The 17,882-nt window shown below is 39.1% G+C and overlaps 1 protein-coding gene across 1 annotated transcript; it reads right to left on the bottom strand.

Annotated features, from left to right (window-relative positions):
• Window positions 1-1,463: 1,463 nt before the first annotated feature.
• On the bottom strand, window positions 1,464-6,850 carry LOC136762832 (uncharacterized protein C4orf54). The gene has a single exon (XM_066716381.1). It carries the CDS (start codon window positions 6,795-6,797, stop codon window positions 2,337-2,339), a length of 4,461 nt encoding a protein of 1,486 aa, XP_066572478.1. The 5' UTR covers window positions 6,798-6,850; the 3' UTR covers window positions 1,464-2,336.
• Between the last annotated feature and the right edge of the window lie 11,032 nt (window positions 6,851-17,882).

Raw genomic sequence — 17,882 nt, 5'->3', positions numbered from 1 at the left:
TTGTAACCAAAATATGGGCAAAGTATTAGGAGCATTTTCCACAACAGTTGAGTGAGGCAGCAGTGCTTTTATTTGTAGCTGTTTGCTTTAGTAATAAAGACATTACAGAACAGTTTTAAGAGATACTGATACAATCCCCTCCAAAGTCCAGTACTCCATAAAGATTGCACAGTGATTTGTTTGACCAAAGTTTCAAAAAAGAATTTAATGTGAGAATATATATATATATATATATATATATATATATATATATATATATATATATATATATATATATATAATGCTAATACTGCATATACATATATTTGTTACAGTGCCATGGGCAACTTAAGTTGATCATGCTTCATTAAGTGGTCACATTGAAACCAATTGTGTTTTAAGCTTATAACAGTGATTTGCAGAGATATATATGCAGCTGAACATTTCAACTATTTAAAAGAGCACACATCATCATTAAAACCATATAAAATAACACCAACAACTATACTACTAATAATAATGTTTATGATCAGTATTACAAAAAATTGCATCAATTAACTATAATTATCAATCCAGATCCACATTTCTCACATACCAATAGCCTCTTAACTCCTGACACATTTTATCTCTTCAGTATCACAGCTGAGGGCTAAATATATAGCCTCATTTCTCACTACATACCACATACTGACAAATCAGTTTCTTTCTGTGCATTTTGATACAGCCCATCTGTAAATGTTAAATATAAACTGTTTATTGCAGATGTATTTCAGGCTCAGCAAAGATAGTAAGAAAAGGGAAGAAAACATCAAATACATTGAAATGTTTATTATTTTATTTATTATTAATTTTATTAATTTATTAATTATTTAACAAATTAATATTTTTTTGGGGGGGAGTGGGGCGTTGAAAGGGAGAATTATATGTTACCTAATCAAAGAATAATATTGCATCAACACGTAACTTATTAGGAAATCATGCACAGACTTCACCACCCTTAAATGTTTACTCCTCCTGACCTCTTCTATTTCATGAAACTGCAAAAGTAATGGAACTCCTAAACCCAAAAACTCAGGCATAGTTCTCTAAATTAATTCTCAATTAATATATACTAATATTGTAATATTAGTCCTCTATCCCTGCTAGATAGCACTTGGTTATTATTACAGTTTTTATTATGCTTCTCGCGTTCTTGATTGTTTTCCTACTTGCTCCCTTTCCCATAGCCCTTGACTGTGACCCTACATCTTGACAGCACTTAGCTTTCACCGTCCAGGATGTAGGACCTCACTTACTGTACTTGTGTAAATTGGAATTTGTAAAATGTATTATTTTGAATTGCTATGTTTTAGCTAAATTAAATTTGTAATGATTGCCTGGATAAGGGCGTCTGCCAAGAAATAAAAATAATAATAATAATAATAATAATAATATATATATATATATATATATATATATAATATTAAATATCTGTAGCTGTTTAGAGGCTGAACAATGCATTGATAGTACGTGCAAATATTTAGAGAAGTTCAAAATAATGAGATTGCAACCTATACACAATATTCAACTTTTAACAGCATCACAAGGGACTATGTTTTCTCCTTGATAAGAAGTGCTTATTTAATCTGACAGTTGATTATTGATCCTTTTATATGTGTTCCCAATTTTTTTGATATCTTTGAAGACTGAAGGCTAACAAAATGTGAAATGGGGATGTGCTTTACACATGCTCCCAGGTATAGCACAAATACATTTAAACAATCCCTTGACTGTATCTTCAATGCAATTCTCATTATCAATATATGGGGTTTCATATGAGAAATTATGTTTTATATTCTATCATTAGCTGTCAGTTATGTGTAATTATACACTTACTGTGAATTAAATGTTAAAAAAGTTAACCTCTTTATTGTAAGCAAAATAATGTCAGACATGTTATTTGATATGTAGTTTGGCATGAAGGTTGGAATGCTGTACCTGCCCATTCCCACAACTTGGAAAACATTGAAATGAGTCCACAAGTCCATTATTATCTGTCACTATTTTTTAGAATGCTCTCAAGAGGCTATTTCTGAATATAATATATTTTATAATACCACACCTTTTTTGAATATCTAGCATTAAAACTTTTCCCTTCCACTTATATCTACAGTAACCTTCATTCAGTTTAGATTATAAAATAAGCCAATCTGAAATTATTCACAGAATGGTCTACAGCACAGACCTTAGAAAAAAACAAATTAAATGAGAAAATGGAAACAAAGCACACACAGCCCAAATTTGTACATACACATAGTCCACAGATCTTAATATTTCTCTATAAATCCTGTGTGCGCTGCAGTTTTGTGCCAAGCATTTTAGGATCTTCTCCCCCCACCAGTTGAGCTAGAGGGAAGCTTCTGATAAAATTCTGGCTGTGCAGGGCTAGGGCTTCCTGTCATTCCTGTTGGAATGTAGTACATACTCTCCAAGTAGGTGTGATCTACTGTCTGATTACTTTGCGAGTCTGGCTTTGTGAGGTTTTGATTGACTGCTCCATTGAATGGAGAGTTATTCTTAAACAGCATGTGGTTTGGGAGGTCAGGTTGACTGCCTGCTGAAGGTGGGTGGGTGGTTACTGACAGCCCTGAATAAGGCATGTATGGGGAACCGTACATTCCTGGGTTCATGAAGGAAGAATAGGGTGAGGCAGAGGACTGGTACAAGCCACCATGTGACAGAGCTTGTTGGGGTATCAGTACCTCCACATACTGGCCCGTTTCAGGATCATACAGCATCTTGCGCAGGGGTTGAACAGGAACCTCAATGTAAAAATATTTGCCTGTTTCAGGGTCGAGCAAGACTTTTCTGGGGCTCTGGTTGTACTGGAAGCAGGACACATTGGCGTTTGCCACGTTCTCTGCATATGGGAGGCTTTCTCCACTGCACTCTCCATCAAATGGAGACATGAATCCACTTGGGCTGCATGGGTATGGTGGCCGGGCCTCCAGGACCCTTTTTGGGGAGGCTGGGTGGATCAGGAAAGGGTTTCCGCCCAACTGTGGGGATTTGAGATGAGTCGCCCTCTTCTCTGGGCGTTGTCTTGCATGTCTGTCTTCGGGCCTGAGCTGTAATGGAAAATGTGAGCTGGCTAGGGGAGGGGGTTGAAATGCTGCAGGGGGTGCGGGGATTGTATGCCTGACCTGAGGAGAACCTGCTGGGAAATTCACAGGCCTGGCAGGGTCCTGCACTTGTGGTCTTGGCAATTGTTGGGGTGGTACGGTTATAGTGTCCTCTTGGGCATTAGCATCTGACGGTTTCAAGGGGCTAGGCAGTGGCACCTGGCCAGGACATCTCTCAGCAGCACACGTACACGTGGGTAGAGTGGGGTTGTAAATTACAGATTTCCCCTGTGGCAAATCTTGTAAAAGAAGTGGGCTGAAGCTTTCCCTTTCATCATAACTGGGTGGGTCATCTGAAGTATAAAGAAGATCCTCACTTGATTTTTTGTCACTGGAACTCTCCGACTGTGGTGTGGAATTCTGTGGGCATTTCAGACTATATTCTTGTTGTTCTGCGCTGGCTTCCGACACTTCTGGAAGGGGATCTTCAGGTGCAGTTTGACTTGCATTCTGCGGTGGTCGCAGGAGGTCAGGCTGGATTAGGGTTTCTTTTTTTTCTTGTTCAGTGTCTGTCGCTTCAGAGACACATGTTTGTAAAGGCACCTCCAAAGTGTTTACATGCTTTGGAGTGGAGCGTCTCTCTTCGCTGGTGACATCACAGAGACCAATGTCAGCCTGAAATCCTTTCTCTTTTAAGATTATGGAGATGGAGTGGCTACTGCTACTGGGCAGGCAGTCTGCTGGAGCATTTTCATTTGATCTGTCTTGTACGAAAAGCAGTGTTGATATTTCACATTCTTTGTTACGAAGTTTGGCACTGGTGTCACTAAGCTCTGTCTTCTGAGTAGCCTCTGATTTAGCCTCTGAATTCTGGTCTTCATCACTTTTGAAAGATTTTACAGTCTTGTCTTTAGCATCGGTAGTTTCAGTGAAATGGGTTGTGTCAGGTGCTTGTTTGGTGTCTTCAAGAATGACAGTTTCAGTTTCACAGGCCTTAGGACTAATATTAACATAATAATTTCCTCGTGTTTGATCAGAAAGGGCTTTTGGAGTCATCTTTGCAGTTGTCACTGCCTGTTTCTCAGAAACAAAGCTGTCTTCTAAACAAAGCTTATCCTTTCTACTTACTGCCTTGCACTCAGTTAAAATTGGAGGTGGGGAAGTAGGCAGCATTGGGGTCTCTTCTGCTTCTGGAAGCAATATTTCTTGAGGTGGGATAGTAGGCACCTTAAATGACAAATTATATGTGTTTTTCACAAGCTTCCTCACATCCCTTACTTTGTGCATTGGAGTTTTTGATTTGTTCTTTATATTATTTTCCCTGTTTTCCAACTGTGCTGGCCCTGGATACTCATCTTTCTTAATGTCTTTACTTGTATGCAATAAGCTTTCACTGTTCGGTATTTCCTTGTCTTCAATATCAGGGGAAAGGCAGGCAACCTTCAATGTGGTCTTCATCTTTTCATTTATACTGCTGGGTTTGAGGGTAATATCTTGTGTTTTTGACATAAATACATTTATTGTGTTCTGGGATTTACAGTTTTCCTGTTTTGTGTGGTATTCTTTCACTTTGTCTGTGCTGCTCAGCTGAATGCTGGTAAGTCGTATGTCACTTGTGTTTTCAAACATGTCTACAGTGACAAAATCTGCAGAGTCATTCTGTGTCTTTTCAGGATTGCTGTTTACAAGCTTTGCTTCATCTCTAACATGCTTCTCACCTGATTTCTGGTTTTCATAGGGTATACCCAATTCTGACCTTTTCCCTTGCCCCGCATTGGTGCTGTACAAATCAGGTGTTTTGACCATGCTGTTTTCTAAGGCATTGCAGCTGAATTTGTGAAATGGCTTCTTGTGTGACTTTGGGTTGACAGTGGTGTGCTGTGTTACACTGCTGGGTACAGTCACATTCTGATTGCTCACCTCCAGTTTGCCAGGCAATACAGGCTTCAGTGGTAGGTCTCTTAATGATAACAAGCCATCCGATTTCAACTCAGAGGTATAATTGAGATTTGAGATTTCAAACTTAGAAGTCTCAGTGACGGGTGGTGATTTTGGGCATTCTAAACCTTTGTCACTTGCAACTGAAGGACTAAATTGTACAGGCAGTTCCACATTTCGAACAGTCCCTTGCACCTGTTTAAGTTTATGTTCATACTGCATTTTTTTAATTAAAACATTCTTTATGAGGCAAGATGCAAATTTGGCTTTACTAGAAGTCTCATCCAGAGAGACAGATTTCTGCAGTTTCTGCTTCTTCTCATTTTTGTCTGAGACATCCTCAGATGGGTGTTGTCCATCCTGAATAGCGGCAGGGGTGCTGTGTTGACGTAAGAAAATGTCCTGTGCTCGTCTCTCAGCGCTCCATGTCCTATATGCAAGCTTACAATCATTTGGATCACTAGAATCGCTGGCTCTGGATTCACTCGTGTCACGTCTCTTAAGTTGGATCTGTCTCTTGGGCACAGTCCTCTTACCTCTTTTCATTTCATCTTTGCTTTCCAGAGCCACATCCACGCATTCAAAGTTACCCATCTCAAAGCGCTCCAACGGCAAATTGACGTCGTCATTGTCCACTCTTCCCAAACCCTGCAGATCCGCATATGCTGACCAAGCGTTGGCTCCATAACTCTCTTCTGTTGAGGGCTGAGAGGCATTGGTGGAAGATCTGCAACTGGAGTTGTAAATATCCAGGTAGTCAGCTTGAGGGCTGGAGAGGCTTTTGAAGGCCAAGTCAGTGAACCACTTCACCTCATTGTCAGCCTCGTCAAACTCACTCCCCATGCTGGATGATTCACTGGTGCAGTCCGGGGTTCGGCTGTGGGCAACAGAAGTGCCGTGACTGCTTGGAGAAACTGTCTTGTTCTTTCTCACAGTTCCCGTCTTTTCCTGCTGGGTCTGCTGTGTCTGCTGCTGCTGCTTGCAGCTAAAAAGATCCTCGGAATAACAACACCCTGGCATTCCCAACAGGGGCTCTCTGTCTGTGACTGCTGTGCTGGAACTCACAGGCATTTTTCTATTCTTGGCAGTGAGTGACAGCTGAACCTGTTCCTGCTTGCAACTGGCACTGCAATCTTTTCCAGTCAGGCTTGGATTGCTTTTGAGGTGTCTGCTGACAGGACTTGAGCTAATGAGGCCGAGTACTGCAGAGGCCTCCGTCACACAGGGGGTTCCCCCAGATGTCGCAGGCAGATCACATGGTTTCTGCCACCCTGATTCGCAAATGGTTCCTGAGCCCTGTGCCTTAGCTGGTTTCACCAGCCCAGCAAGCTGCAGAGTGGAGCTGGAGATTAATGTCCCATTTCCAGATCCAAAGCCACTATGATCTTCTACTGGAGCAAATAGTGTCTTTTCTGTTATGTACATGGGCCGTGGGGCATAGCTATCATCATTGACAGAGGCTTTGGCTTCGGTGTCCTCTGGGCAGAGATCCTCTTTGGAATCCTCAAAATTCTCACTGGTGTCGCTCAACTGCTCTGCGGGCTCAGAGCACAAGGCAGTGTGGTAGGAACCAGACGAGTCACAGATCACATCATCCACCCTGCAGCCTTCAAATAGGTCCTTCCTGATGAAGGCGGTGCTGCTTAAGGATACAGGGGTGTCACTTTCATCCCCAAAAATATCACACAACGAAGTCCTCTCTGCAATAGAGGTCCTTTTACTCCTGCTGCCTGTTACATTGCTTGAGAACATCTCGGTTGTGTTGTCATTGTTTCCCATACTCTGATCTTCTGCTGCTCTCCTCAAGAAATTAAAGTTTTCCTCTGATGAAGACGTAAACGTAATTTCCATAGCACAGTGAGCACTAGAGTGAAATAAAGACAGAAAGAAAATAATTTTTTGGAAATATATTTTTTTCAGAGAAATTATTTTTATTTGGACTCATCCAAATATAAGAAATCCTGCTAACTATACGCTGCTTGATATAATACTTACAAATCGACCTCATAAGCATAAATCCAGTGGTGTCTTACTGCAGGATAGTAGTGATCACTGCACTGTTGCCTCTTGGACACTAAAATTATTAAATCTGCTTGTCGAATTATGTATAAGAGACTTTTTTGGCATTTTAATTATCAGGCCTTCTTACATGATCTTTATCATTGTGATCTAGTTAACAATACACTTTTCATGGAGCCTGAAATGACACTTGAGTATTTTACTTCTATTTTTCATTTGATTGCTGACAAGCACACGCTGTATAAGAAATACAGGATTAAAAACAAGACTAACCCTTGGTTTTCTCCTGGGCTAGGTGAAAGCTTCTTGGAAAGGAATGCAGCTTGGGTTAAAGCTAGAAAGTCAGTCTTGAATCTGACTGGTCAGTTTTCAGATACCTAAGGAACAGATGTTGCCTTGTGGTAAAGAAAGCTAAATCTAGTTAATAATCATTTAAGGGTACACACTCTGCTAGTCTTCCTCTGGAAATTAACTTGGAATTTGGTCCTATAGGTGGCTAGCACTACTACCTGTAGGCAATCAATCTGTAGATAATAATGTAGATATGTAGATAATTGATAATAATAATAATAATAATAATAATAATAATAATAATAATAATAACAACCATATCTTCCAGCTGTACTTGTGAAATGGCATTATTTACCAGAGAACGGGGAGACCTGTGTAAAGCAGCAGGAATTGGTTTTAGGTATTTTAAATTCAATTTCAATTAGGTTCCTCCACTAACCTTTCCCTATCTAATCAATAATCAGTCCAATCTGACAATCTGACAAGTAAAACCAATGCACTTGCATATTTCTTCGCAGCCGAAGCATTTTAAATTAAAATATAATTCTATATTTACAAAACAGCCTACTTTTACAACTATGTTCACCAAGGATTAAAAAAAAAAAAAAAAAAAAAAAAAAAAAACATTTTTACAGCAATAAGTTTCCCAGGAAACCCCACCATGCAGTGCAATGAACATGTAGTTAACCAGTACAATTCATTACATATTATACTTTAGCAATAAAATACTAAATGTATAAAATTGCTATATATATATATATATATATATATATATATATATATATATATATATATATATATATATATACACTTTAACATTATTTAAAAACTTGCTCAAAGTGAAATAAGGTAAATGCAAAGTTTGAAATGTATTTTTTTTTATAAGATGAAAACATCTCTTGCTGTAGTATGTTGCACACATCCTGCTCACAGTGGACTCAGGTCCTCAAGGTGAGAGATTCTCACTCCAAGCTCAATCCATTCATTTTCATCTTCACATCTGAGATCTCAAGTTTGTTTACTTCAGGCTCACTAAATATGTGAAAAACAATTAAGAATAAGACTTGTAATCCAGACATTCTGTTAATATTAAGTATAGGTTTGTATTTCTCTAAATATGCAATATTCACATTTATGTCATATACATATGACACGTACATATTGATTGATTTTAAATGTTCAAAATACTTGATTAATATCAAATTAATCAATCTATTAAACAGGTTTTTTAAGGTAAATGCAATGGTAAGGGTAGAGATGGTAATCAAGCAATGTTATTACTAAAGACCATATAAATGCTGACAAAAATAATATATAAAGAGAAAAAATTCATTGGTATAAATTAAAATAAAAGATCTGTATTAGTTTGTATATTTCACATACTTTTCAGTCTGATGTATCCAGAAATATCCTGTTTGAAATAAGCATGATAAATCCAAATTAGACATTTTAACAATAGCTATATCAATTCCTACTGTATTCATATATTATGGTAATAGAAAGTATAGAAAGAATAAATACTAAGTTTTTAATAGTTATCCTTTGTCAATCAGGTTGTAGGTTCAGTGAGGCACACACTTTCAACATGCTCAGTGTTTTATACATGTACGTGTGTATGTATATGGATACAATTTGTATACAAAATATTTAGAGAAATACAAACCTATACTTAATAATAACAGAATGTCTGGATTATACCTAGAAGAATTGATGCTGTTTTGAAGGCAAAGGGTGGTCACACCAAATATGGATTTGATTTAGATTCTTCTTCTGTTTACTCACTTTGCATTTAGTTAATTGATAAATATAATCTATTAACATGTCTATTTTTGAAAGCATTCTTACTTTACAGCATTTTCTCACACCTGCCTAAAACTTTTGCACAGGCCTGTATATACACCGATCAGCCATAACATTATGACCACTGACAGGTGAAGTGAATAACACTAATAATCTCCTTATCATGGCACCTGACAGTGGGTGGGATATATTAGGCAGCAAGTGAACATTTTGTCCTCAAAGTTGATGTGTTAGAAGCAGGAAAAATGGGCAAGCTCAAGGATCTGAGCGACTTTGGGCCAAATTGTGATGGCTAAAACTGCAGCTCTTGTGGGGTGTTCCCGGTCTGCAGTGGTCAGTACCTATCAAAAGTGGTCCAAGGAAGGAAAAGCGGTGAACCGACAACAGGGTCATGGGCGTCCAAAGCTCATTGATGCACGTGGGGAGCGAAGGCTGGCCCGTGTGGTCCGATCCAACAGACGAGCTACTGTAGCTCAAATTGCTGAAAAAGTTAATGCTGGTTCTGATAGAAAGGTGTCAGAACACACAGTGCATCGCAGTTTGTTCCGTATGGGGCTGCATAGCCGCAGACCAGTCAGGGTGCTCATGCTGACCCCTGTCCACTGCTGAAAGCGCCTACAATGGGCACGTGAGCATCAGAACTGGACCACAGAGCAATGGAAGAAGGTGGCCTGGTCTGATGATTCACGAGTTCAAGGTGTTGACTTGGCCTCCAAATTCCCCAGATCTCAATCCAATCGAGCATCTGTGGGATGTGCTGGACAAACAAGTCCGATCCCTGGAGGCCCCACCTCGCAACTTACAGGACTTAAAGGATCTGCTGCTAACGTCTTGGTGCCAGATACCACAGCACACCTTCAGAGGTCTAGTGGAGTCCATGCCTCGATGGGTCAGGGCTGTGCAAAAGGGGGACCTACACAATATTAGGCAGGTGGTCATAATGTTATGGCTGATCGGTGTATATTTGCAGTTTTATACATTTACTTTTTTATTGCTAAAGTATAATATGTAATGAATTGTACTGGTTAACAACATGTTAGTTGCACTGCATGGTGTTGGTGGGTTTCCTGGAAAATGTACTGCTGTAAAAAAAAATGTAAAAATCCTTGTTGATCCTTTACTGTTGAAAATGTAGTCTATGTTTTACATTCTGGAATCGCACCAACGAGACTTGGCTTGATGTCGGCTGATTCCGGCGAGTCCCCTTGGGCCGATTCTGGGCCATAATACAGTTTGACACTGGGCCGATTCTGGAAAAACAGCATCGGGCCGACTCGCTGCCGGAATCAGTGTGATGTCTGTATTCACTTTATTTTTTTTAATTAGTTTTCTATAGCAAGTACAAATATCCTAAAATAAAATGATTTTATAAGTAAAGAATATGACGTTTTGTTTTATTATTGTAGTGATCCAGACGGGTGTCTGTGTGTATGTGTGTGTGTGTGTGTGTGTGTGTGTGTGTGAATGTGTGTTATATGTGGGGTGTTATTGTGTTGGATTAGGGAGGGATGTTGTAGGTCTGATGTGTCTGCGTGGCTCCCCCTGTGCAGTGATAGAGCTGGAGGGAGTCACCAGATAGAGAGATATATAAGAGTGTGGTGATGCGCCGGGAGTCGAGTTGAAGGAGAGCTGTATAGAGAACAACACCTGAGTGAGAGTTTTATGAGAACCTGCATTGAAAAGGGGGAAAGTTGATGAACCACTTGAGAAAGGTTAATACAGCTTCAGTTTTTGTTCAATTGTTCGACACTGATTTGTGTTTTCTTGAAGCGGCTGCACCGCTGTCGGCCCGGTTCCAGCCCGATTCCTGGTCGCCAATTGCGATGGCGAGCCGACAGTGCTAATAACATGCCAGTGTCAGGCCATTTCCACTGGCTGTCTGGCCTGTCTCTTAAACACTATTGATGGACAGCTTGAAATAGTGATTCGAAACTGCTTCGAAAGATTTGAAGCACCATTGTGTCGAAACAGTGTTTCGAAGTGTGTATCAAAGTGACAAGGTCACATGGTTACAACGAGCAAAGTTTTGTTACGTCATACTGTTTCGAAACGTTTAAAACCTTTGCTGCTTCAATGCTAGGGGTGAAACAGATTGAAATAATGAACACACTGCACGAATCAGGTGTCATAAGACAAGACCACCGCTAAGATTAAATACAAAAATACATCGCGGACTCGGACTTATGTGTATCTGCAATGTACATGTATGATTATTATTGTAATGATTCAATATTACTGGTAGTAATAATAACAACAACAATAAGTACATTTGAAGATACTTTTATATTTATTCAACACCGCAAACTGTTTTGTTTTTATTGTTTTGCCTGTAATTCTGACAAGCTTCTAGAGAGGTGTGCTCCTTGCAAAACTGATGATATCCCTTGAACAGTTATTTGTAAACATCTGTGTTTTTTGGTATTTTATAAAGAACATTCTGAGGATTTGTATAGATGATTATTTTATGTGTTTATAAGCCAGGTTGATTTTAAAAACAAAAAGTTTTGAGAATAAAAATGGTGTCTGTATAACTTAGGTTTCTTTGCTAATGCACATTCTGTATTCTTTCCGAATATAAACACATTAAATAAACTTCAGTGGCTTACATTTCTTGTGATATATAGGTTTCATATGATCATTATATTTATGTAAAATTAAGTAATGTGCATACCAAGTGCTGTGATATGTGTGAAAGCGCTGTAGTCCTGATGCGTAGAGTGGTTGCTGTGAGCTTAGTGCTCTGAGGGTTAAGACAAAGAGACTCAGCTAATTATCGGCATAGTATATCAACAGATGGCTAGCTTTTGACCCCATGTTGGCTCATTCATATTTCATTATGTACAAAATAAAGTTGTGTGATTGGGTGCCAGACCCACCCACAGATACGCAGTAGGTTTAAAATTTACCCAAAATTAGTTAATAGTTAGTGGGCTCCTTCACGAGCTACTATTGCATGGGAGCACTTTGAGATCATCCAGCATAATCTTGTACAATGCTTGATATGTCACCAAAAACTGTCCTACTGCAACAATACCTCATCAATGCTGAGGCACCTTCGGTCTAAGCACTCTGATAGTCTATCTGATATTCCTTATGGAGGTGAATCTGGAACCTGACAAGGTATTATTATATTAGGTTATTTAAGTTTGGTTATTGATTTCATGTTTGTGAATTTTGTATTTGTAAGCCATATAATATAGATGACAAATGTGTATAAATAACTGACTAGAGTAAGTCATTACAGAACAAAATGTATTCAGGATTTACACAAGCACATCCTATCACTGAATCCCCTATACCATGTCATAAATAATGAATACATTGTCAGACATACTTTATTTTACACAACATTGACAAACATGATCAACCAACATCAAATGCAAAATAGCTAGACTAAGTCTGAACAAATACAATTTATTTCACATAAAAAAAAATATATATATATATATATATATATATATATATATATATATATATATATATATATATATAGTATTAAAATAGTTTATGTAGGCTACTTAAGTTAGCATCCAAAGAATATAGTTGGTTACTATATAAGCATATAGAGGACTTAATTAAAATAATGCAAAATGGAACATCATTACTTAATCCCACAATTGCATAATCAGTTGCCATTTATGCAAACATTATTTGGGACAATTTTTACATGAAGATGTAATAATTTCATTTTCATTTTCATTTCCATATACTAGTATGCACATTTGTACACTATTAAAATGTAAATGCAAAAGTCAATTGCAATTGCATTTTCAATAACTTCCCCCGCTTTATGGTGGACTTTATTCAAATTATAATGTATTTGTGAAAATAGAAAATCAACACCCCTCTTTGCAAATAAATGTCCTAGCTCTTAGGCTGTTTTCTGGACAAAATTTAAATGCAAATGTCAAATGTTATTGTAAAAGTCAAAGACTGTTATTACAAATGCATGACCAACCCCACTTCAATATATCAATTCAATATTCAATTGATAATGCAATTATGAAATGGGAGAAACAGCACTGCTTTTTGCAAATGCATGTCTTTTTAGTCCGTTTTGCGGACTAAATGTAAATGCAATTGCAATCGCTATTGCAAATACATGATCATGCTCTACCGACATCTAAATTTCAACCTCTGAACCTCTGAACATGATCATGATCGATATATACACTTGTCTCTCTATACCAGGGATGGTGAACCTATGGCACGCAGAGCCGTATAGGTTGGTACACAAACTGAGCAACTATGTGAATTTTATTTGCCAGCCCGCCCCTCAATTGTCTAAACCGATTAGCACTTTAGAAAACCAGGCAGTATATTTGGCAGTGACGGCACCGCCCCCAAGTAATTGAATAGCACTCTGAATATTCATGTCGGGTTCTTGTTCACAGATTTTTGCAGTTATGTGCAGAATTGCAGAATCATCCGCTCCCATTGGTGGAGCTGCCCAGGTCTGCACAGAATCGAGATGTTAATGTTATGATGAAAATCTGCGAGATGTTAATGTTATAATGAAAATCTACGAGATGTTAATTTTATGATGACTGTTCATGACAAAAACTGTAAATCTGTCCTGTTGTGTATGGCAAGCCGTTGTGACATTTAATCTCAGCAATACATGGTTGTCCGTTTTGATATTTAATCCTTAACCAGATGTTAATTAGTACGCATGTTTGATATTGTAACAGTTTTGGTACTGCTAAACCCTTGTGGGTCCAAACAAGGAGTCAGACACCTATACTGTTTTATTAGGTTGAGTATTTTACATTGCATAATAAAAACATTCAAAATTGTACTTTTGGTTAAACATTTTAAAATCCAATTCTAAAAACCATTTCTAAAATCATTAAAATTCTGAAATGAATCAAACAGTGAAAAATTAACTTAACATTAATGGCTTCCTCCTTGACCCTCTGATGGATCTTCAGATTGACAACATGGTCTCTAACTAGGACCATGCCCCTCTGCACGATGACTTTTGGGTCCAGCTCCTGTTTGTTGAAGAGGCAGATGTTCCGTCCCTCCCACAGGGCCTGCTTCACCGCACAGACGACACACCACCAGCACCTCAGAGTTGATGTTGATAGTGCTCTGGCTGGTCCATACGGGATCTGCTAGGTGGTCGCCCGCGCAGGATGGCAAACCTGCGGAGGAACGGGAAAAACAGGAGCCAGACCCTGTAAGGGGAGGGGCAGTCCCTAAAAATGTGTCTCCCTTCCCAGGCAGCCCTTGTATTGGCAGGTGTCAAACAGGGCCAGGCCCCTTCTGTACATGAACACTCAGGTGGTGAGACACCGACTCACGGCCATCCAGGATACATCTTTTTGCATATTTGTTTGGCAAACGTGCGTAGCATTAGCCCAGATATTCTGGCAGGTTTCGGGAGGGAAATCTTCTATTCCGCTGGTCTCCTGGGTAGACCAGCGCAGCTTTGTGGAGGCCTACTTCGAGTGCAAAGGCTCGGAGCGACCTGTAGAACTGCGGGGGAACCCATGAGTGCGGCCTAGTGTTGTCCATGGCGCAGAGGCCAAGTGGTCTGGATGTTCTTAACAACATACACCAGCCCCCCACCTTGATGAGCCGCACAACGTCCGGGACCCCCCTACCTCCATCCAGGGCGCCCTTCACCATCTGCACTCTTTTCAGCCTCTCCATTTTACTCCCCCAGACGAACCGAAATATAATTCTGTTAACCAATTTTGCAGTATGCCTGTCTGGGGGAAATATCATGCCAAGAGAAGTATCAGGAAGAGGATGGCCTTTATAACCAGCACCTTACCAGCCATCGTCAAGGGCCCTGTGCTCCAGCCGGGGATCTTCCTTTGAACTTTGGATAAAGCTTCCTCCCAATCAGACACCGATATGTGGTAGAGTGTTCTTTATTTCTACACCTGCAACATCCGCTTTTACAAAAGCAGCTCCAGCAGTGGATAAGAACTGATAATACAGAAAAGGCGGGGAGGGCTGTTTCCAGCCCAGACGAGATCACTCGGGGGGGAAACAGATCAATAGACAGGAGGACAAACACAGTGGGGGAACATAGGGGAACAAAACGCAACACACAAATAAACATTCCCCAAACCTAACACCCCATGCTGTCCTCTTTAATGTTCAGCGGACTGCTTCCCGGCAGTCCTTGCACGCGGCGCACATACAAATGAGCATGGGCGACTCAGGCTTCCCATATCCGTTACAATATCAAGAATACAATTGATATTAATAATACAATTGCTGATATCAGAAATACAATTCTTGATATCAAAAATACAATTGCTGATATCAAGAATTAACTGACAATTGAATTTTTGATATAAGAATTTGTATTTTGGATATCAAAAATTGAATTCTTGATATCAGAAATTGAATTCTTCATATCAGCAATTATGGATTAAATGTCACAAGGGCTTGCCATAGTTGTGATTTATTGTGGTCAGCAAAGGATGTCTGCTGAACACACAGAGGAAAGAATTAACTATTATCTCCTGTATCAAATGGATAAATGGTCACAATCATTCATATTTAACACTCCAACAATTTAAAAACTAAATAAATTTGGCAAAAGAAAGCTGTAAATTCTCACAAATAAATAAAATATGCCTTTGATTGGTACATTGGTGCACACTCATACTCATGGTAGATTGATACCACTGCATAATTTTTTTCTTAAAACATAAGTGCCACACAATGTATCTACCACTTTTAGTTATTTTACAAAATGTAAAAGCAGTAGATATTAAGAAAATATACGCAGAAAAAAATGTGCATTGGTAATGATTGAGTGCAAGTGCAAACAAAACACAAAACAATATGGAAGGGTTACTAATGCAGCCAAATGAACAAACTTCTACTTCTTGTATTTAATGGGAGGGTAATGCAAGAATCTGTGGTACTTTGATTTGGGGGTAGATTGTGATTTTAATGTGTTTTTTAAATGTACTTTAGCATTATAATCCTCAAACTTAATACGTGATAAAATTAATGCATTTTACTGCACTGTTGCAATACTGCAACATTTAATGTATGTATTCATTGTATGATGCACTTATTTTTTAATGTTGTGACATGTTTTGGCATGGTGTTCCAATATTTACAATTAAGATTGATTTATTTAATTTGAATGAGGATTAAAGTAAATAAAAGATTAAATAAAAATTGATTATATGCTCCAAAAATGATCGAGCATTTCAAAATAGACATGTTAATAGATTATATGTATCAATTAACTAAATGCAAAGTGAGTGAACAGAAGAAAAATCTATATCCATATTTGGTGTGACCACCCTTTGCCTTCAAATCAGCAGCAATTATTCTAGGTACACTTGCACAAAGTCATGGATTTTGTAGGCATATAGTCAGGTGTATGATTAAACAATTATACCAAACAGGTGCTAATGATCATCAATTCAATAGGTTGAAACACAATCATTAACTGACACAGAAACAACTGTGTAGGATGAATAAAACTGGGTGAGGAACAGCCAAACTCAGCTAACAAGGTGAGGTTGCTGAAGACAGTTTACTGTCAAAAGTCATACACCATGGCAAGACTGAGCACAGCTCAGGCCAAGGTAGTTGTACTGCATCAGTAAGGTCTCTCCCAGGCAGAAATTTCAAGGTAGACAGGGGTTTCCAGATGTGCTGTCCAAGCTTTTTTGAAGAAACACAAAGAAATGGGTAAAGCTGAGAATCGTAGACACGGATGGTGGTCGGCCAAGGAAACTTACTGCAGCGGTTGAAAGACACATCATGCTTACTTCCCTTCGCAATTGGAAGATGTCCAGCAGTGCCATCTGCTCAGAATTGGCAGAAAACAGTGGGACCCTGGTATACCCATCTACTGTCCGGAGAAGTCTTGTCAGAAGACTTGTGGCCAAAAAGCCATACCTCCGACGTGGCTACAAGGCCAAGCAACTTTGCATGAAAATGCAGGAACTGGGGTGTAGAAAAATGGCAGCAGGTGCTCTGGACTGATGAGACAAAATTTGAAATATTTGACTGTAGCAGAAGGCAAATTGTTCACCAAAGGGCTGGAGAGCGGTACACAAATGAGTGTCTGCAGCCAACAGTGAAGCATGGTGGAGGTTCCTTGCAAGTTTGGGGCTGCATTTCTGCAAATGGAGCTGGGGATTTGGTCAGAATAAATGGTCTTCTCAATGCTGAGAAGTACAGGCAGATACTTATCCATCATGCAATACCATCAGGGAGGCATCTGATTGGCCCCACATTTATTCTGCAGCATGACAATGACCATCAGAGCCCTGATCTCAACATCATAGAGTCTGTCTGGTATTACATGAAAAGAGAGAAGCAACTGAGGCTGCCTAAATCCACAGAAGAACTGTGGTTAGTTCTCCAAGATGTTTGGGCCAACCTACCTGCCGAGTTCCTTCAAAAATTATAATTATTATGGTATAATTGTTTAATCATACACCTGACTATATGCCTACAAAATCCCTGACTTTGTATTCATTTGTTTTGTATTTTATTTATGTATATAGTATTATATTTATGTCTTTATTTCTAAATGTTGTCACAAATTATTCTCCATAGTTGTGTAGCAGCCTTTATAAAGTCATATGCTACGTGGGTTAACAATGCCTGAGCCCTGTCGATGTTTTGTCCGTGTTAAGGACAGTGTGACGTCCGCTGATGAGGTGCTCATGTGCCGCAGCTGTGTTGTCTGCTCCCTCGCTAACAGGCTGCGGACTCACGGCTGCAGGCAATGAGCACCGAGGCGATTGTGACGTCAGC

The sequence above is a fragment of the Amia ocellicauda genome, chromosome 11, assembly GCF_036373705.1.
Source record: "Amia ocellicauda isolate fAmiCal2 chromosome 11, fAmiCal2.hap1, whole genome shotgun sequence".
Lineage (NCBI taxonomy): Eukaryota > Metazoa > Chordata > Actinopteri > Amiiformes > Amiidae > Amia > Amia ocellicauda.
This window is presented reverse-complemented; position numbering and strand designations above follow the sequence as displayed.